The sequence below is a fragment of the Notamacropus eugenii genome, chromosome 2 (assembly GCF_028372415.1).
Source record: "Notamacropus eugenii isolate mMacEug1 chromosome 2, mMacEug1.pri_v2, whole genome shotgun sequence".
NCBI lineage: Eukaryota > Metazoa > Chordata > Mammalia > Diprotodontia > Macropodidae > Notamacropus > Notamacropus eugenii.
In genome coordinates, this window is record NC_092873.1 from 239,291,944 (window position 1) to 239,314,627 (window position 22,684).

Sequence of the window (22,684 nt, forward strand, 5' to 3'; positions counted from 1 at the left end):
GGTTAGGCCAAAATTCAACCAGCCTTCAGGGATGAAGAAGGATAGGGTTATGAAAAAATGGTCAGTGGCCCCTTCCACATATATACATGACACATATGTACTTGCAATCTGTTTTCTATAAACTTATGGCCATTAAAAAGGTTGGAGAGACATCATTTCTGGGTAATATAATCATTTTATTACTAGAGCCAGCACATTATTAATAAAAGGATGGTAATTTGGTGTCTCTCAGGGTTTATATACTATTTTGGGAGAGGGGTGAAAATAAACTCTGGTTGACACAATGGGAGATGGGCTATATGAAAATGAGGGGCTGAGAATGACATCATGTCTCTCTTGGACAGAGTCTTATCTCTGTACCCAGACCACCCCCAGCTTTGGGCGATCTAATCAAAGAATTTATCTCCTCCCCAAACTGAGTGGAACACAATGGGATTAAATTCCTTTTACTATTAGATGGGGTCTGACCAAGATTGAGAGAGTTAATTCAATCTCATTATCAGTAATCTTCAAGAGACTGAACTTTTTCTTTTTAAAATTGGGACTTTAGAAGAAGGAGAGAACTCTGAATCTCCCCAAATTATTGGCTATTAATAATAATTTCTCTCAAAACCTTGAGAATTTGGGGCTTGAAGAAGTCTTAATACCTACCAAGAAATTATGTACTAGTGCCTATTTCATTCATATGATCTACTTATTAAAAAAAAAATGTTTCTGGTTCACTTTAATTGTTCCAAGTTTCTATAAAATCCTTTGCTTACACATAAAATTATCTACATTTCTAAAAAAATTTTTTTCAAGAACTGCTCGTGAAAGGCATAGCGTACCTATAATCCCTGTTACTGGAGGATGCTGAAGATACTGGACTACTTGAGTTTGAGAGTTCTTCAATAGGGGTAAAGCTGATTGGGTGTCCCCATTATTTGGCAGCAATATGGAGGACCCATAGAAGTAGAGGGCCACCAAGCTATCTAAGGAGAGATGAGCTAGCTCAACTTGGAAAAACAGAGCAGGTTAAAGCTTTCATGCCTGTTAGGTATTGAGATTGGGCTGTGAATTGTTGTGTTTTCAGCCTGGCAAGATATGGAGACCCAATCCTTGAAAAAAAAAAGGAAAAGAAAAGAATTGCTCATGTAAGTCTGATCTGGATGAGATGTAGAAAAAACAGGCACATGACTGGGGAACTCTGGATTCCTTGTGAAATTCAAGAGCAACATACCCTTACCCCATCTAGACACTCAATATTTGCTTGGCTTTTCTGAGTGTCACTGTTGTCATTTCTATAAGAATACCAACTACTTCACAGAATCATTGTGAAGAAAGAGTTTTGTGAATTGTAGAGTGCTAAATAAACATACTTACCTAGCAATGTAGAATTTAGAAAGCACTTTGCTTCCAAATTGACATGAGTTGCACTTGGTCACAACTAAGTTGTTGTTATTGTGTTTAGACTCCTCTGAGTGGATAGTCAGTCAAGAAGCATTTGTTAAGGCCTTACTATGTTGGAAATAAAAGTACAAGAGGAAAGAAAATTCCTCAAGGAGCTTACATTCTGATTGGGAAAGACAGCACATAAAACAAAGATGGTGGTGGAGGGGGGTGGATACCAAGGAATGGAAGAGCATGGTAGGGAAAATCCAGAACAGAGCCTGGAGAGGAAGGAAGACATAGCAGCCTTGAACACTCTCCTTACATGGAGATTCCAGAAGGAGGCATCCAGTCAGAGGCACAGCTCTCAGAAATAGGGGTACTTCTAGTGTTTGAATTCCAGGGCTGAAGTGGACTTCTAGGATGAGAGGTTTCTAGGTTATTGTAGAGTCTGACGTAAAGCTGGGATAAAGATTCAGATTCTCCAAAACCACATGGTTTTGAAAAACAACAGCTATAGAGCACCAACTGCGTGAAAAGGAGCTGTACCTAGGTATCTTGGGTACATACAACAGAAACAGTATATAATTCTTGCATTGGAGGACCTTTGAGGAAGGGACATACCTCCTTTGACATCAAATTTCGTTGTAGCCAGTGGGGTAGGGGTGAGGTAGATGGCATAGGACAGAGACCAAGTACATCTATGTTAATTCGTTCCACAAACATTCATCAAGAACCTACAGGGACATAGGACATGGTTTCTGCCCTCACAGAGAAGACAACTATAATATAATATATTGTAAGTGCATTTGAAAATTATAAGACAAAGTGCTTTGTGAGGTCGGATGAGTGGGTAGCAAGGTTATGACTAGCAGAGGATCAGGGAAGAAAAATTCTTGGAAGGGTTGGCATTTGAGCAGGACTTTATTGGATGGTCAGGAATTCAATAGACAAATGGGACCATAACTGCTTGAAGGACTTTGTAGGTATTGCAGATGGCCTGAGAAAAAAAGCACAGAGACAAGGATTTTTTTAAATAGCTTTTTTTAATGGCCTCACGTAAATACTACTGTAGCTTCATGTAGTATGATTATGTTTATACATCTATAGGAATGTATGGCACAGGGTATTTATGTACCTGAACCATATTTCTGTGTTTATATCATGCTCTAATTTTGATTAGTTATAAAAATATGTTTTAGTCGAAGTTATTTTTTTTCCTGCACTGGTAGTGTCTCACATTTAATTATTTTACAATTTGCAAATATCTTTAAATGTCAAGTAAAGATTTAAAGAAGAATTAGGAAAGGTTATCCTAGAGTGAAGTATATAACTTTTAATTCACAGTCAAGGGAGAAGCTTATGACTGGGAGAATTTGGTTCAATATATGCGGAAGAAGATAATCCTAAAGCTCTGGGTACCAAATGATAAAGTATCTTCAAAATTTAAGGAATTTCTAGTATGCATTTTGTTGGCAAAACCCTTAAGACCCTATCAACAAAGGTTGTTTAATTTTTGCTTGTTCATCGTAGAGAGTCTTATGACAAATGAACAGGTGGGCACCTCTATAAGCCTAACTAAAGCATCACCAATATATCTTCCAGCAGTGCAAACACTACAGATAAGTGATGAGTGAAGATTAGAAGCCACATGGGTAGAGAAACAAGGTGTTGAAAATCAGTGCCATTTATTACAGTGCCTTTAATTGTTCCAGTGACAGATGTAGTAAATTGGTACTTACTAAGGGCATGCCATGAATGAGGACAGATGGGATACTTAAATAGAGCTGGCTGAAAATTTTAACAAGACAATTTTTTTTTTAAAGCAGAAGGAAACAAAACAAAGTATATTATTACACAAAATTTTATTTAGGCCCACCCAAAATTCTTAATATGAGCTATTGTTCACAGGAAATCCTTCCTTGTAAATGTTCCCAGATAGAAATATGGGCACTCAGTAATTCGGTTAAGTGTTCATTGAACACATTGGGTATAATGTCTCAAGTCTCTACAGGGATCTACAGACTATCCAGGACTTTTCTTAAAAGAGCCCTGTGAAGTATGTGGCCAAAAGTCTCATTCCGGTTCTATAGCTTAAATTGAGATTTAAAGAGATGATATTTATGTAAATATTATTAAAACTAGATGACTCAGTCATAGATTTGAGTGCCTACTAATAGTGCTTGCCTCACAGAATTAATGCATATTATAAAGGACCTTAAAGGGTAGGCCTTAAAGCCTTATGCAAATGTCAGCCATTATTATGACTATAGGTAAGGTACCAGTTCACTTAAACGCAGTTCTCCTTAATTCATTGGAGAAGGAAATGGTGAACCACCTTAATGTCTTGGCCAAAGAAACCCCACGGACAGTATAGTCCAAAGGGTCACAAAAAGTAGGATGCAGCAATAGGACTGAATAAGAAGATACAAAGGGTCAGAAGGAGGAATAGATGCATGGCCCTGTACTCCAAAAGCTTAGAGCTAAAAGGGAGGTGAATAGTAGTCCCCATGTAAATGTGTTTTTTATACTGGATATTTACAAAAATAGGGAGCACTTAGAATCTTGGGATAGAATTTTAAACTTTCATTCAGGGTGACATGCTCAGATCCAGTCTCAGACACTTCCTTGCTGTATGAGTCTGGGCAAATGACTTAATCTCTCTTAAATCTCAGTTTCTTCATTTGTAAAATGGGGATAAAAACAGATCTACTTCTCATGGTTGTTGTGAGAATGAAAGGATATATTTGGAAAGTCTCTTGTGAATCATAGCTCTACAAATGGTAGCTTTTTATTATGTACCCTTTGGGTGAGTAAAGAAAATAGAATCTAGCCTAAGTCAAGTCATCTTTGAGAGTCTTTTGTGTCATCCAATGAACAGAGTTCTTTCAAAAGAAAGAACACTTTCAAGAGAAAGGTGGACATCTTTGTCCATCAGTGTATAGGAATGGAGCATGAGAACTGAGCTATCCTTGGAGCATGATTTTTAAGAACTACAGGATGCTCTTTGATAGAAGGGGTCACATTAGCAGTGTGAGCCTGGGTAAGTCATTTAACCCTGCTTGCCTCAGTTTCCCTATGTGTCAAATTAACTGAAGAAGGAAATGGTAAAGCACTATCTTTGCCAGGAAAACCCCACAAGGTGTCATGATGACTCAGACATGACTGAAAAATGACTAAACAACAACAAACAAAGAGATGGATGATTATATGGTCAGGTTTTCTTTCTTTTCATTTTCCTCTCAAGATAAGCAAAATGAAGGCTTTGGAACTGTAATGAAATCTTCATTTGTAACTGGATATATCCTTTAGCACAAGATCATCTCCATAGTAGGATGGACACTAAAAAATTTAGCCCTTAAATTCCAATTCAATCTTGAATTGGGAGGGGAATTTCACATCAAAAGAAGTACTTAATGGTCAAAGTGAAGAGTAGGGGTTTCTGGAAAGCAGCTTGAAGACGTAAATCTAATATCTTACTTTAAGCATAAAGACTGTACGGCGTTGTAGAAAGAGCATTAGATGTAGTCACACTGGACGCAAGTTCAAGTGACCCTAGGCAGTTAATTTCCCCTCACTGAACCTCAGTTTCATTATCTGTAAAATGGAGATAATACCTGTAGTACCTGCCCTACAGTTTTATGGGAAGGATAAAATACATTAACCATGAATGTAAAGTGCTTCACATACCTTAAAGCACTGTAAAACTATACCAGCAGAAGTTATTTATAAGTTGATTTCTTTTCAATTTATTTTCCTCATCTCCCAACTTGCATTTTTTGGCATAGATTAGTAATTTACCAAATATGTGCGTATGCATATTTGACTCAATGTCATTTCCTCCCAACTAAGAAAATGAAACCTTGGAAAGCTTTGACCCAACACAAGAATAAGGTTCATATGTGACCCAAGTTAAGTAGCTGTAAGTTGGTAGCTGGGCAGCTCACAGAGGTTGGTTTGACCTCTAGAACCCAGGAAAGAGAGCAGTCTGGGAGGAATAAACAGAGGTAGTCTCAAGCTGTGTGGCAGTTCGGTGTTGTCCAGCCACACCAAAGCATCCCAGTGGAGGGCACTGTGTGCTACTGATGTGACTGAGGTGAGAGGGATGAGAAACATGCCCTTTTACCCACTACAGAGTGCTGGTTTTCCCATAGACCTCTCACCAACCTCCGTCCCCCCCCCCCCAAATAGTAAGAGAAAATAGATTGGCTCTGGGTAATGAATTTGAATAGTGTTTTCCTGGACAAGGAGATACAGAAATTGTGCCCAGTACAGTTTGTAAGCTACTGGCTTTAATTTCTTACTCAGTAGAATTTGTGTATGCATGCATGAACATACTTATTTATTAACTCTAGGAATATTCAAAAATAAAATCCAAGCCTGTATTTAATGTTCCAGCAGTTGAATTTGTTGGGATTTGAGGAAGGACCAGACTTAAGTTAATTACTTCCATGGTTTTTAAGCCAGCCTAATCGTGTAGCTGAGGAAGAAGAATATAGCCAGTTTTGAAGAAATTATTATTTTTCTTGGTTGAGTGAAGAAAGAGCTTTATTTTCTTTGTTGGAGAATTGTAGGTAATTTTTTGGAGGAGGGGATGTGCGCGCGCGTGTGTGTGTATGTGTGTAAAATGTGTGTAAAATGAAGTATGTAAATTTCTGGTGGGAGAGGCAGCTTTCTGAAATTAGGATGTTCCCTACAGCACATGGTTTTCTGCTTTTAGCAATTTTCAGGAGTTATCCCCTAAAGGCTGTCAGAATGAGAAGGGTTCATTTCTATTCTGTTGGCAGTGCAGACAGAATCTACCAAGACAGCTTTAGGATTTCACATTCTGTATCTGCCCCTGGAATGTGAGCAGAGCATTTGCAAAAGGAGAATTAATCACAAATATTTTTATGGGATCTTGAAACAAGGTGCATTCAGCCAATCATTGCTCCAAGATTATGAGTCTGCCATCTGCTCTTAAAACTCTCAGAAATACAGTGATATTGCATATATATATTTGTTAAAAACACAAGGTGTAAAATCTCACATGACTATTACTTTGCAGCCCAGGTTGGGAAATAATTGTATGATCGAAGTCTTTAGCTAAACATAGTTTGGAGGGTATATTTAGTTCACTTGCATAATGGGAAGTGTTTTCTTTCTCTGCCTCAGTGCTGCAGCATAGGTAGTAGGAAGAGCACTGAATCTGGAGAAAGAGGCCCTGGGTTCAAAACCCGACCTCACTACTTCTTACTTGAATGACCTTGGCCAGTAGCCTTGATCTCTCTGGGCATGAATTTCTTCATCAGTAAAGTGAAGGGGTTGGATTTAGGTAACCTCTGAAGGTCCCTTCTACCTCTGAATCCTGTCTTTTCCCATTCTCAAGCCTTTTGGTGGGACTAAAGCAAAAATCTAGCTTCTTAAAAAATCTCTGCTGTCTTTAAAAACTATTCTCAAGACTTACCATCCTTTCCTGGTAATTTATTCTAATATTTTTTTAAGTATCCTTCTTCTTAATTTACTAAAATGCTACCTTCCCCCTGTAGCTATGTGCCATTTCCATTTGTTCTGTCTTCGGGAGAATAAAGAGTCTTGGTCCATATGATGACTTGGATTCTTTGGGAGGCTGCCTTTTAATTTTTACATTTACAGAAAACATGTCTAATAAAAAGCATTTTAAACTTCCTTTTAGTTATTATGACTGGATTCCTTTTGCTTCCTGTCTTTCTACTATGGCCATACTCCAAGGTTTAGTAAAGTAAAAAAAAAAAGAGAATTTTCCCCATTATTTTCTTCATAATTTATTGTAGGAATATTTGGATGAAGAGTTATCCTGGTAGCTTGCCAAATCCATTTACCAGGGTTAAGGAGCTGTACGTTCAACATTTTTAATTTTAAAAGTAATGATAAAATTAGAATGTGAACTCCTTGAGAGTAGGCACTATTTTTCCCTTTCTTTGCATGCCCAGCACATAGCATAGTGCCCAACAGATATTAAACCCTTAACAAATGCTCATTGACTTGATAATTGACTTGAAAATACATGGTGATTTAGAATTTGCAAAGTATTTTGAGAATATCTCATTTGACCCTCTTCACCCCCATGAGGTAAGTGCTACAAATATCGTCTCCATTTTACAGATGAGAAAACTGAGTCTCAGGGAGGTCAAGTGACTTGCTGATTGTCACACAGCGAACATCTGTCATAGCTGGAACTTGAACCCAGGTCATTTTGGCTCCACAGCGGACCCTCGGTCTATCATACAACACGACCTATCATTTGTCAAATAAAATAAATATGAAAAAACCCAGATACTTTGGAGAAGGAAACGTATTGGGCATGTATAGTAAGAACATCTATCCAGTTAGGTGTAATGAGCTGAAGATGTCCATGTTGCCCAAACTAATTAATAACTACATATTAGCTAACATATTGCCATCAGCAGGTGGGAAGTTAGGAATGGCATGTACAGAAGTAAATTGTAACACCCTAGAGAAATAGGCATGTTTTTTTAAAGGATTTTTAAAAATAATTGATGTTTACAGAAGGTATTTTGCAAATATATTTGAAGCTGTCTTTATTGGACCAAATCTGGGCCAAGAAAATACTGGCAATTTGTCTTTTACATATTTTTTAAATTAATACTTTACTTTCTTTAACAGTATTAATTTCACCCAAATTTGTCCATCCTACTAACAGTCCCAAGATTGTATAAAGTAGTCTTATGTTCTCCTCTGATTTTTCTACTCCCTCTTCCCTTTGTGCCATTTTTCAGCTGTCCAGGGAGTTTTAGCACTCATTTCAGCCATGACAGGCAGCAGAATGTTATCTGTGGCTTTCTCTCAGTTTTACAGGGATCATGGAGGAAGTGAAGGGGTTAAAACTGTCAACACCCAACAGTGCTTGGAAAAAAATGAATGCAAGATAAACCTTGAGAACATTAGTGTTGATGGTCATATAGCAAATGAAATCTCAATGGTATTCACATTAAAGAAAAAATCTTGTTATACCTATTCTGGGCTCTCATATTAGTATACCTTTTAAACATATTATATATTTTAAATTATACATTTTTTCATTACATATTTTTAAAATCATATTAATGCTTAAAAAGTTATTTGGGAAAGTGACTGCCATTGTGCTCACAGGATTGTGATTACAAGTAGCTAACTTGTATGTCCTTCATCTTGAATTTGCAAGCTTAATTTCCATTGGAAGTTACTGGCGTGAATAGCACAATATGGGCCTTTCAGAATTTTCCCCATTATGCTGATAGATAGGGTGCTAATTAGAACGGCTAGATAGTACGCTGCAGTGATGTGACTTTCAAAGTTTTAACTGCAGAGTAATCAAATTTTATCATTCTATGCTTTCTATTTCCTTATGGATAACTGATAACTTTTAAGAAATATAAAAAGAAACACATTAAAAGTGTATTTTTCTTACAGACCCTAAGGGATCACAAATATTTCTTTTATGTAGTATTCTTTTCAGTAATAAAATATGTAGTAAATCTATTTCCTTTAACTAGCTTTGAAAAGTGAACAGTATTGTGAACAGTAGAAACCAAGAAGATAACTTTTTTATTTCAAACCACTATGTTTTACAAAAAGTTTGTCACCTGAAAACAGGAACAGAAAACTATGGGAAGCCAAAGTGGAATAGGGGAGAAATTGGGAAAGGATAACTTAAATAACCTAGATATGTTCAAATCCACAGGTCCCAATGGCTGGCATCCTAGAGTACTTAATGAATTGGCCGAAGTCATCACAGAACCGCTAGATATCATTTTTGCGAACTCGTGGAGGACTGGTGAGGTGCCTGAAGACTGGAAAAGGGCACAGATAGTGCCTTTCTTTCAAAAAGGGAAAGTGGATGATGATCCTGGAAAAAATACTCATCGGCCAAACTTTTATGCTCGGAAAAATTCTGGACTGATCAACTTTGTATAACTGGGTGCTAATTTTTAAAAACAAGAAACAGAAAAGCAATAAAACATCCGAGTACTTATTTGGGGATTTTTTGCCACCCAGTTCTGCAAACTCTTGACTGTTTAAAAGGAAATAGGTTAAATTGATGAACTTGATTGATGTTAGTTAAGGTTTTAGAAAAATAGCTTACTAATCACGGTAAAAGGAATAGGTTCTTAGCATTAGAGTATAATTAGATTATTGTGTATTAGTTATTTTGGTTTTTAGCATAAAACACTTTTTTTCTCTCTCCAAAAAGGGTGATATTATATTGAAATATCCTAGGAAGGAAGAATAATCTAATCAGAAGTACAGAGGGGAAAATGACCGAGACCTGTGTACATTGTGATATTTGGGAGAACTGAATTTGTGTCCCAGTGTTGACACTGAATAGATTTGTGGGTGACCATGAGCAAGTCAGTTTGTCATCATCTTCCTGATCTGTAAAATGAGCATGTAAAATGAGTAATACTAATACCCCTTATTTCCTAAGGCTGTTTTGAGGAAAAGTGCTTTGTATAATTTAAACTGCTAAGAAATGTGTTATTATGTGTGCAGGAGGATAGAAAGGAATTTCATCCTGGCTGTAGTACAGGGGGCTTAGACTGTAGCATGATGAAAAATGTAAAAGCAGGTCTTTTACTAACTAGCAGTAGGATTTGGGGGTAAATCTCTTCCACTCTTGGGGCCCCGATTTTCTCCTTTATAAAGTGAGAAGGTTGGGCCAAATATCGATAACTCATATGAAGCTATACAGAGTATTTTCAGATGAGGTAAACGAGGCCCAGAGACACTCAGTCCCTTCCTTCAGGTCATTGTTATTCTTTCCATTTCTTACATTTTATGATTCTGAGTAGTCCCATTTTGAATAGTTTAGTGAAGGCAGCATGTCTGCATGTAAGGCATCGCAATGCGTAGACACATGGATGAAACAAAAGATAGCTTGGGAAGGGGGAGGTATTTCCTCTTAGCTTCTATGTTATTTCAGATAGATGAGATTTACTTGGCTCCCAGGCATGCCCCACGCAGCTGACTGGAATGCAGGAGTCAATTTTTCTGGACTAATTCCTGACCTCATCCTGCTTACCAACAAGCCAGAAGTTTTGAGTACTGCCGCCCACTCCATGCTACGCCATGTCCTTTCCCTATGGTTTCTTACTGAAGGCCTATACTTATGGATCCATTTTCTTGTCCTTAGCTCTTCTATTGCTGCCTTCTAATGTAGTGTCCATTTTTGCTCTTCCTACTTTTTGCAATGGGTTAAGGCAGCTAGGTGGCTTAGTGGATAGATTGCTGGGCTTGAAGTCAGGAAGACCTGAGTTCAAATCCAATCTCAGACTCTTACTAGCTGTGTGACCCTGGGCACGTCACTCAACCTCTGTTTGCCTTAATCCACTGAAGAAGGAAATGGTAAGTCACTCCAGTATCTTTGCCACAAAAACCCCATGGACATTGTTGGCATGCTGTGGTCCATGGGGGTCATGAAGAATTGGACACAATTGAACAGCTGAACAGCAATGACAGGGTTAAAGATGCTAGTAAATGATCAAGGTAATAAAACCAAAAAATATATTTTTCTCTTCTTAGTGTGTGTAATCATCTTCAATGTCCAGCTAGAAACATTTGGGACTGGGTGGTAATAAGTACAAGCCCATCAGCATTGTCATGAGCTAGAAGGGACTAGGAAAGGGTGCAGAGCACACTGCTTTGTCAGGGAAAGGGTTGGATTAGATGACCTCTGAGATTCTTTCTAGCTCTATCCTCTATGTTTTTAAAACCAGAGAAAACAGGGAGGCAAAGAATGTAATGCAATGAGCCCAGTTCTCTTCAGTGCCTTTTGCTCTCTGGGAATCAGTTGAGCGCAAAGGGAAGCACAGTAACTTTCAGGCCACGAAGATAGCATTGAGTTCATTACTGCTACTGTGATCTAATTGATTCACATAATTTAGTTTCAGGGAATATTAGATACTTGGGGAAATCATGCTTACTGTTGTTTTTTTTTCCTTAAATAGAAAAATAATGAAATTAAGTTCTTTAAAATATTGAACTAGTCCTTTAAAATACCCATATATGTCTTGTGTTCAACTCTTTATGACTTTTTCCTGAATAAATTAGAATTTTTGTAATTTGGGGGACAGTTTTTTTTCCTCTAAGGGATGGGTTTGGTACTTGCTTGGACTAAAATCAGAATTTATTGTAATTATATAAATGAGTTCATGTTGGAGATCTCCAGTTTTCTAACTACATTTTGTCTAGACCTCTCTTTTAGTCCTATCACATTCTATTTTGTATCATACATATTTGTAAACATTTATTTCTCTCCTCCACAAACTGTAAGCTCTTTAGGGGCAGGGACTATGTTGTTTTTTCAACTTTATGTCCCTGGTGTTGATTACAGTGTCTCTTGGTGTTTAATAAAGGTTTGTGAATTGGGTTGCATGAAATCTCATTTTCAGGTGTGACGCCTGTGGCGGTGCTAAGGTCATAGGCAGGCATGCATTTGCCTGCCTTTGTAGAGCTGGTTATATGTAAAGACTTAATTTCCCAAAAGGTCAGTGTTCATTCTCATCACAGACATCATGAGGTAGGCTTGATCATGCATTGCAATAAAATAATTCTGTTTTCATTTATTTTGAATTTATTATGCTGAGTGTATAAGGATCCAATTTAAGCATGTCAGTTAATGTGTCTCTTCTCTTTGTTGCTTCCATTCAAATTTGAAATGATACAATGACCTATCTAAATGAAGGCACCATTAAAGGAAGGGAGCATAGGGAGAAGAGCAGGTGGATGTAGTGGAGACCACAGTTTTTTAGCTTAAAATAAAAGCTAAATGAGAGAGGGAAGTTCTGCAAAATGAACCATCTTGAAGCTTTTTCTTCCTTTGACATAAAATCAAAGTGATATGACATTGAATGGTATTAGAGAAATTAAATTATTATTCCCACTTTCTAGCAGGAACAGAACTTTGGAGATAAACTTAAAATTTAACAATTTCAGAACAACATTTTCATCCATATGCTTTTGAAAGCCACATAATTTTGGCAATTATTGGCAGTGTTTGGCTGAGGGAAATATGGTAGCAGGGCTACAAGAATGATCTCATATCAATATTTTCATAGCTCATAAGGAGTTTGAGAGGTAGTATGGTGTAGTGACTAGGATGCCGGTCTTGGAGTTAGGAAGACTTGGATTCAAATCTTGCATCAGACTCATACTAGATATGTGACCACACAGAGGTCCTTCAACCTCTCAGTGCCCCCAGGTAACTATCTTAGCCTATGGAATACAGAGTAATTTCTCATCTGTATCAGTGGAGGAAGAATTTCTCATATTGATAAAAATCACAGGACTGGACACTCCACCCTATCCTGAGGAGTGGGGCTTAAATTATAGACTGCTTTTTTTCCCACAAAAATTTGAATTTTGGAGATTTAGGATAATTTTCAAAGTTTCTCTTAAGAGCCCAGACTTAGAGATGTATATATCAATTTATTTACATATAGTCTTTGATCTTCAGAGGCTAGAGTCCGTAAAAATAAAATGACTGTCTATTGAAGCATGTTTCTTAGCCCAAGAAAATGTACAGTATTTACCTTCTGTTGAAGTAGAAAACCATTGCCTCCAAAAGCTTGCCTTTCCCTTCCTGTCCTTGGACCCCCAAACCTGCCATCGATTCTTGTTAGTTTAGATTCCCTGGCAGAACTCTCTTTTAAGGATGAAAAAATGTGATTTTAAAGGAAGATCAGTCCTTTTTTTTTTCCCGGCCAGTTTAAGTTTTCAGGCCATATTTGCCTACTGTATATACAAGACTGTCATCATCATTATTTTCTTTCTTACAACATGAACTCCAGTTTTGAAAGGCATGTGTGCAAATTAATGAGTGGCATTTTCATCTGGATGCATTATGGTGATTATATACCAGTGAGATGAATGGTAGTTTCCTAACAATTCCTCCTAGAAGGGAACATATCCAAGGACACAAGCTGAAGATAAAATAGTAGCAAATGTTTTTTATATGGGAGGGAGAATCAAATGCATTAGTGGAATTTCCTTGCAAAAGTCTTCATTTACTAGATATTGAGGGGAACAGGCAAGGGGGGGAAGGGATTGCAGTGGGATGTAATTAGAAAGGTGAAAAATAAGTCTTCAGCAAGAAATTCCTTTCTGCTACTGTAATGTTTTACAAACAATATTTAATTAAGATTCATGTTATCGTGTTCAGGCAAGTACAGAACGCTCCCTAACACACAAAGGAAAAGAAGGATAAAATCTAGAATAGTGTTTGCTGTAATATATAGAGGGACCCAGACATAAACTTTCAGTCTCCTTTACAATGCATGTGCCTAAGTAAACTGTCAGATATTAAATGTAGGTCAGCTAGAACCAGGCACTTATGTCAATGTAATAAAATGATGGATGTCTCTACCTAATTTTTTTTAAACGGTGGAAAAGTTCTATGTTGAGGATCAGACCAATTTTGCTTTATGTATCCTTTTTCCTTTTAAGGTTTTCTTTTAAAAAGATAAACTTATAATTTAGTAACCTCTATGCAGCACCTAGGGATTCCTGATTTTTCATTTTCCAGCACTATGCTATGATAGCTATCATGAATTTGAAATATCTCCTTCCTCATAAAATTCTTAAAATGAAAGCTACATAGTTCTAGGAGCAGAGGATTTTAGATCTGGAAGAAATGATAAAGATAAAGAAATGATAAAGTATAAATGATATACTCCTCTCATGTTTCAGATGACAAAACAGGCCAAGAGAAAAGGAGTGACTCATCTCAGTTGAAACAGGTAGACAATAGGTCTTCCCATCCAAATATATTGATTCCCTTACCCTGACTTTCCTTTTCTTGTTGCTAATAAAATGAAAATACATTACCAAGTTTATACTTAATGGTGAATAATGAATGGCAGTGACAAATAGTTCTATAAAAGGACAAGAGTGAAGCAGGGATAAGGAGGTGTGAGATGTGGGACAAAAAGTCTTAGCATGTTAATTTTTTTGGTCTTTGCTTCTGTATGGACCTGTGATTTCAGTGGTATGGGAAGTTCCACATGGAGACACTCTTCTACTGGTGCAGATCAGCACTGTATAGTCTTAAAGAGTTATATGAGATTCTCTGAGGCTTAATGACTTGCTCAAGGTCATACACATAATATGTTAGAAAACTTGAACCAAGATTCTACTGATTTGAAAGCTGATATATCTTGCTGTGCTGCCTGTTAAATCTTTTAGTTTCTTAAAATTAAGCTTCCTTTCTTTCAATTAAAAAAATAAATATTTTACAGAAATAAATGGGTTAAATCTCACTTTGAGAAATGGGTTTTACTTTTTCACTAGTTTAGCCAAAAGTTGTTCCATGGAACCATAAGGAAGGAAGTAAATTTTTAAACACCATTTAAGACGGGAAATGTTTTTTAATAGATGTATTCTTCCTCACACTCTGAGAAAATGTACTAATTTCTCTTCCTTTTTGAAAGAGAATACTTGGTCATTTGGGCCAGAACATTTTGGCTTTTAGTAACTTTTAATTTATCATTTTAAAAAAATGAAAAACAACTTTAAATACTTGCAGGAGAAAATGATTTATCACTTGGGCCAAATGTTGGTATTTTATTGTTCCATTTTTTTTGTTTCATCAAGCTTGAAAACATATTCTGTAACAATTCCAGTTACTAAAACCTATATTTGGTTAAAATTTCTGTTAGTGCAGAGCTATAAAAATCCCAACATCTGTGCCTATGAGCACAGATGCATTTCCTATGCATTTCCTCTAAATGAAAGTCCATTTTGTTCTATAAATTTGATGGTTACTGAGAATTTTCACATTGTCTTATTTTCTTCTAAAATATGGTGACATGTATATAATCTGGGATGCTTATATGTAATAACTTTATGGGTTGTGTAAACTTGTGTAAACTCACTTGACAGGTTAGGAGCCAACCAACAGTACTACTGTTGTCCTTAACACTACTGCCCAGCCAAGACCTGAGAAAATTACTTATCAGAAAGGATGGGAAAATCAACATAGATACAGCAGTCTATTAGCGCTAGGAAACAACCCAGGAAAACACTCTTAGATACCAGACCTGGCCAAGTGAATGCAAGGCATGCTGGAGTTTTATTGCTTTTTCACTATCCCTTGCTATCTTGGGATTGGGCAAGGGAAATGATATGGAGAGTGAATTTAACCAGACCCCGTCAGTCTGAATCACCAGAGATTTATTAACTCAGATACCCACTCCTATCTTCCATATTCTCTGGGTTTTGAGACAAAACTTATATTGATAGGCATTCACTGAGAGTGAAAGTTGTAACTCATTGGTATTTGTCCATCCTATGGTTAGCAAACTTCTATTTCCTCTCCTCATCTCCTAATCACATTCAGAATCACAGATTGAAAAATCACAGATTTTTCCTCCCTTACCTTCATTTACCATAGATCTATATGAGACCTCATGCTCAGATGTTCAGTTCCATTGTGCTCTCTGAATTCTTTGTTCCTTTTTTTTAAAACTTTTTTTCCCTTCACACTCCTTCCATCTTTGACTCACTGGGAACTAGATTAATAGAAATGGGTATCTAGTTTAGAGCAAATGCACTTAAAGTGTGAATTTGATATACACTATATTTTTGCCTTATTTAAAACCAACCTGCCATAGCTAGCGAATTTGAGGCTACATTCTGGTAATGTCTTATTCTCTCCAGTTATACTATAGTTTGTGACAAAGTCATCTATACACATATTACATGCAAATTTTAAATAAATATGTTCCCTTTCTCTTCTCTTTAGACTTGAAAATTTTAATTTCTGTAGTTACCATAAAGCAGCAGTACAACAAGCCATTGTATTACTTAAACCACAGTACAATATAATTCACAGAGGGGAAAGTGCTATCATGGAAATAGTACTGAACTTATAGTAAAAACAAAAACAAACCCTAGGTGTGAGTTAGCTCCACCATTCTTTAGTCATATGACCATGCATACATCATCTACCATCACTTATCCTCCATCTTACTTTTGGTAAAATGAGAAAGATAGTAATTGTGTTATCTTCCTCAGAGAATTCTTACAAAGATTAAATGAGGTTATGCATGTAAAGCATTTGTAACTATAGAACATTATACACAAGTATGATGCTATTAATAATACAGTAATACTAATAATATGTAGGAGAATTCTTATTTTTTCCAATCTATTTATTTTTAGTTTTCAACATTCACTTACATAAGTTTTAAATTTTCTCCCTCTCTCTCCCCAAGATGGCATGCAATCTGATATGGGCTCTACATATACATTCCTTTTAAACACATTTTCACATTAGTCATATTGCATAGAAGAATTCAAATGAATGGGAGAAACCATGAGGAAGAAAAAAAAACACAAAAAAGAAAATAGTCTGCTTCACTTTGCATTCCATCTCCACAGTTATTTCTCTGGATGTGAATGACATTTTTCATCATGAGCCCTTTGGAATTGTTTTAGGTCCTTGCATTGCTGAGAAGGGCGAAGTCTATCAAAATCAGTCACTGTACACTGTGGTTGTTTCTATGAACAATGTTCTCCTGGTTCTGCTCACTTCACTGAGCATCAGTTCATATAAGTCTTTCGAGCATTTTATGAAGTTCATCTGTTCATTATTTCTTATAGCACAATAGTATTCCATTACATTCATATACTACAACATGTTCAGTCATTCCTCAATTGATGGGCGTCTGGAGGGGAATGCTTATGAACATTATTACTTTGTTATCTTGGGTAAGTCATTTAACCTCTGAGTCTAATTTGTCCTCTGCAGAATGAGGGCTGAGTTACATGTTATATCAGGTCTCTTCTATTTCCAATATTCTGTGATTTTAACCTTAATATGATGTTCATATCATGGGATGTGCTATATCATAGGATTTAAAATGGAAAGGGACCTTTGGGAAACTCATCCAAGCCCCTTATTTTACAAATGAAGAAACTGATAGCCACTGAGATTGTAACTTGAGTAAAATCGAAACATTCTTATGTAAGTGAGACTTTTGATTATTTTCAAACTAAATTTAATAATTAGTATATTTTACAAAATTACAGAAAGGGAAGATATTCTGTGTAGGACAGGATGATTTTGCATTGTTACTAAAAATATTTCATTGTGGTCAGGCTTTTAAAATCTCCATCTGAAAGATATAACTAGTGCCTACTAGAATGATAACAAACCATATGCTGACCTACTGAGAATTTTTTTAATTTAAAAAATAAACCTAGAACAATTCATAAGTGAAAATTTCCTCCCTGACTTTGGTTACCCTGAGGGACAGAATGCATTTGTGTAATTAAAGGGCACTTATTTGATCAGTCTTCTCTAAAAACATATCACAGTGCTAATAACAGGCATGTCTGTGAGATCTCATTTGTTTCTCTGTTGAATAAGGAACAGAAAATGTGAGTTGTGTGCTTGTAGGGTTCATTTAGTAAAGTCAGTTAATTTTCATCAATATAATTTCAACTTCATTTAAAAAAAATACTTAAAAAATTTCTCACTAACAACAACAACAAAAAAAGCCAGTCTTTTGGAGGTGCTATTCTCTAGGGTTTTTTTTTCTTCTTTCTTTCCCTTTTATTTAAAGGACTGATGAACTGGAGATAACATTTCAAGTCTGATTGTTATAGTGAGTAACTGAATGACTTAGACAAATTACTTTACCCTCCTTCTTTTCAGTGTTTCCATATGTAAAACAAGAGATGAAACAACTTTTACTTACATACCTTTTTGGGGATGTGAGGGATGAGATTTATAAGAAGTCTCAAATTCCTCAGAAGAGGGTCTAGGTAAGATAATAAACTTCTGTATTTCAATGAAGCTCTGATTTTATCTAGGTAGATATTTCTTCCCTTGGTACAGATTACAACTCATCCATACTGCCTTGTCCTCTGACCTTCTTAACCATTTCTGCCCCCCAAATCCTTTTCATAAATGATCTAGTCAGCATGCTTGAGGTCTTTTCTCAAATCTTTTAATTTCTTGAAAGAACTACAATGTTTGTAGACATCCTAAAAATTATATTATTCTTATCACCCTCAGTCTCCTTTCCCATAACTCAGTGGCAGTCATTGTAGACATGGAAGGGAGTAGAGCAAAAATGAGACCCATTTTGTATATTTGTCTATTTCAAGGAATTTGTGGGGCCAATGATTTCGCTATATGGTGATCAGCCTAATGAGCCTTTTTGCACTGAGCAGACAGTCTCTAGGCAGGACCATACTTGAAATCTTTCTTGCTAGGATTACTCTGCTAGCCTTTGAGAACTCAGAATCATCTCTACACCAAGATGAAACATCAGGATGGAGTCCTTATTGGTAGTTCTGTTAATATACATATTTGAAAGATAATGGTGGGAAAATATCCATCAACTTATGCACTGGTAATTGGCACTCTTCCCTAATCCTCTTCTTAGATGTAGCTGCTTCTAGTATGCTTTTGCAAATCTCACATTTGACTCTGGCCAGATTTCACTTTGGTGTCTGCAGGCTTAGGTGCAACTTTGTTGCTACAGTCCCTTTGGAATGCTAGATGCCTTGGAGTGGAACTATGAATGTATTTCATAAAGAAATTTAGGTCCTTTTAAATTGAAGTTAAGTTTTTAGTACATGATTATGCTTTCTTTTGTAGTCTCATATTAAACACAATTATAAAATACTCTGTTTCCACAGGACATATGAAAACACTAAATGGACCCATTGCTTGAATTTCAGTTTCTCTTATGACCCCTTCTTCATAGTCTGAGATGTAAACAAAATTGGTGATTGGAGTTTCCTAAAATAAAAGTGAATCACCAGCAACATTTTAAAGAAAAACCACCTGTCAACACATTTCCACACAGCTTGCTAAATAAAATATGAAAAATTATGATTAAATTTTTATGTACGCAAACACTCTTGACAGACTTGTACATTGAGACAGAGACGCTCAGATTTGGAAGAAAGCTCCCACAGTCCTCTAGTTCAATCTGTATCTGAATAGCAATCCTTCTAATCTCCAAAAAGTCATCTTTCAATGTTCTCTCAAAAAAATCTCTCTATAGGAAATTCGCTGTTTCCCAAGGGACCCAATTCCACATTCTGATAGCTCTGTTAGAAAGAATTTTCCTAATGTTGAACCTAAATTACCTCTACAGATTCCATACATTCCTTTAGTTTTGCCCTGTGGGGCCAAGAAGAATGTATTTAAAGTCTTGAATGACTTGAAGATGGCTACAACATCTTTCCTATGTTCCTTCATAGCTAAAAGTTACTATTTCCTTCTACTGAGTCTTGAATAGCAGAGTTCTGAGTACCCTTGTCATCTGGTTGTTCACCTTTGCATATGCTATGGTGTGTCAGTAGCCTGACTAAATGTAGAACGTGGAATTGAACACAGTATTCCAGATGTGGTCTAAATACGGTTAGACCACAACTATTGTGTGTAAAGCAAAGCAAAACTATCACTTATTTAGGTAGCTAGGTATCCCTGTGTATAGAGTGCTAGACCAGGACTCAGGATGATCTAGATTCATATTTGACTTCAGATACTTCCTAGGTGTGTGACCCTGGGCAAGTCACTTAACCTTCCTCAACTTTAATGCCTCATCTGTAAAATGGGGATGATAATAGCACCTACTTCTCAGGGTTCTCTGAGGATAAAATCAGATGATATTTATCAAGTACCTTGCAAACCGGAGAGCTGTATATAAATGTTTAACGATTAGTTATTGTTCTGGACATTATGCATCTCTTAGTGCAGCCTCATTAACTTTCTTGACATTCATGCTTGATTTATTGAACGTGCAGATCATTTTCACCTTAATTCTTACCTAATTATTCTCCCCAAGTTATATTTGGACTGTTGATTTTTTTAAAGCTCTCGTTTATCTGTAGTAAATTTCATTTAGATTATTTAGGTAAATACATAGGTTTCTATGTATTCTAGGCAAACACATTGCTTCTTTTTTCCCGAAAAAGTGAATGTTCCCTTTATTTAGGCTGTGAAAAATGAATTTAATTTAAGAAGTATTTACCAATGCTTTGCTTTTCGTTAGATATTGATAGTGGCTACCAAACAAGCAGGCACATTATCCTGGAAGAAAATGTATGCAAACAAAGCAATGCCTTGCAATCTTTTTCTTCTCTAATGTGCTGAACTAAATATAACAAAATACTAAAATGTTTGGTACAGGCCATAATAAAAGCTGGTATTTAGATGGTGCTTTTTAGCTTGGAAAGTACTTTGCATATGTTAGCTCATTTGAGTCTCACAACAACCAGGTGGGTAGGTACTTCTGGTATTCTCATCTCCATTTTATAAAGGAGAAAACTAAGGTTCATAAATCTTAAGGGACTTGTCCATGGTCACATAGCAACTTGTTAAGTATTAGAGGCCAGAACTGAACTTGCTTCTTCTTGACTCCAGGTCTAGTTCTTTGCCTTTTCTGTGTTCATGGCTAATCAGTAAAGGAGGTTATTGGTTTGTATCCCCCAGAATCTTACATTGCACTTTGCCTGAAAGTCATCCATAAATTTTTGGTGTAAAACTCATGAATATGACATGTCCCTTTCTTAGAATTTAAAGAGGATAGAAAACTGACTCAAATCTAAACTTGGTATCTCCCCCCTTGATGAGAGTGCTAAATTTGCTAAATCTATTTCTGGATCATAGTGCTTTGCATTTATCTAAGATTAAGGGGGACCTGAAATGGACCTTCAAAAATGAATAGGGTCTGGGTAGGTGGAGAGGAGTGGGGAGAATATCTAATGCCATTTTCATGCAATATTACTGAGAAGCTTCAGGCATCCATCTCCTTTCCCCTTGCAATTACTTCATCTATTTTCCCTGCCTCATTCTCTCACCCGCCATTATAAGTTCTGAAAACTGACAAGCGCTTTAGGCATTTCTACCTATAACTGTTCTGAGAACTGGTAGTATTTTCAGGCCTTTTGCTACTTTCATTCAAGTCTATACCAGTGTTTTTTATATCTTGCCTCTGATCTGATTTTTCTCTGTAGGCGTACAATACTGCTTCAGTTACGTTTGATATTCTGCCCTTTCTTTGTATCTCAAAGAGCTCCCTGGAGCCAGGGATACTTTCAATTAGGGATTTGAGCATCAGCTTTTAGCATTTTGTATCTTTATCTCTGGATCACTGTGACTTCTGCTTACTTTAATTTTGTCCAAGGGTAGCCCAATGGCATTATTAAAATATAAATTATGTCTGATCAGGGTTGGAGAACTGCCCTTAGTTAGTGATACTGGTGGCTCAGTGTGAAAGGGGAACTGAGGAACAACTTCTTTCCCTTCTTATGTTTGGCCTGGGATCTGAGAACCCAATTAAAATGAGCCATTTTGAAATCTTTAGAACTCTTCAGGCGGGCATAGGCTCTGCCGAACATTGGCTACCTCACACATTCTCCTTTCTCCTTCTTTAAGAGTCGTAAGCTGTCATGGAAATTCTTCTTAGGTCTTTGTAGTGAACAACTTTATTGGAATCTCTACTCCTAGACAAGCTCCATATATTTTTTGACAGGAATATCTTGTATTATCCACAGCTCTAACCTGATGATACTTACTCTTTTTTTCTCCAAGATGATTTTTCTTTCCTTCCACAAAGAAACCAAAAAAATAGGCTGCTTCATCCCAATGTCTGCCATTTCATTGTTACCTCAGAAAAATTTCCATAGAGTTCTCAATTTGGTCATGTAAATTTTAACGAATCATGTCTCAATTCTCCATGATATATGTCCTAACCCTTTTTTTGGTAGGCTCTTGGTAAAAGCAATTTAGTAATTTCATGCATTTAGTAAATTAATACTAATCTTGATGAAATGCATATTAAAAGACAAATTCCATTTGTTTATATTATGCGCTTCTTTATTTCCTAATATATGTTTAAAATTTACTTTAATGAATTATTTCCTGGTACAATCCTCTTTTTTCTCCATCCATCAAAAAAGTGAGTCAAGCTGTGATTTTTAAACCTATCATTAAAAAGAACTTAATTCTAGGAGATGATGGATTCAGTTGCCTAAAGCACAGTTTTGAAAATCATGAAACGCTTTGCCTTGGAGTATTGGACCCAAGTTACTGAACTGCTGTGTGATCTTCTTTCATTTTTTTTTTTTTTCTGAGCTGGCAGCTAGATGGGCTCAGTGATCAAATATATCTTTGTTGGCCTAAAATCTGGTTCATTGACTGTCTTCTGATCTTATGCCAGAATCTCCTTCCAAGTAAATTTGATGAGCCACTGAATTAACTCTGAAAATCTTGGCATCCTTTTGGGACGAGAAGAGGGCAGAGGGCATCCTGGAGGGGACAAGAATGGTTTTGGAA

The 22,684-nt window shown here is 36.4% G+C and overlaps 1 protein-coding gene across 1 annotated transcript in view; it reads left to right on the plus strand.

The window, feature by feature from the left end:
- Window positions 1-11,755, plus strand: part of SAMD5 (sterile alpha motif domain containing 5) — a 35,226-nt gene extending 23,471 nt beyond the window's left edge. Inside the window, exon 2 of the mRNA XM_072643671.1 lies at window positions 9,071-11,755. Within this exon, the coding sequence (XP_072499772.1) occupies window positions 9,071-9,133 (63 nt within the window). The 3' untranslated portion in view covers window positions 9,134-11,755. The remainder of the gene's footprint in view (window positions 1-9,070) is intronic.
- Window positions 11,756-22,684: the final 10,929 nt, after the last annotated feature.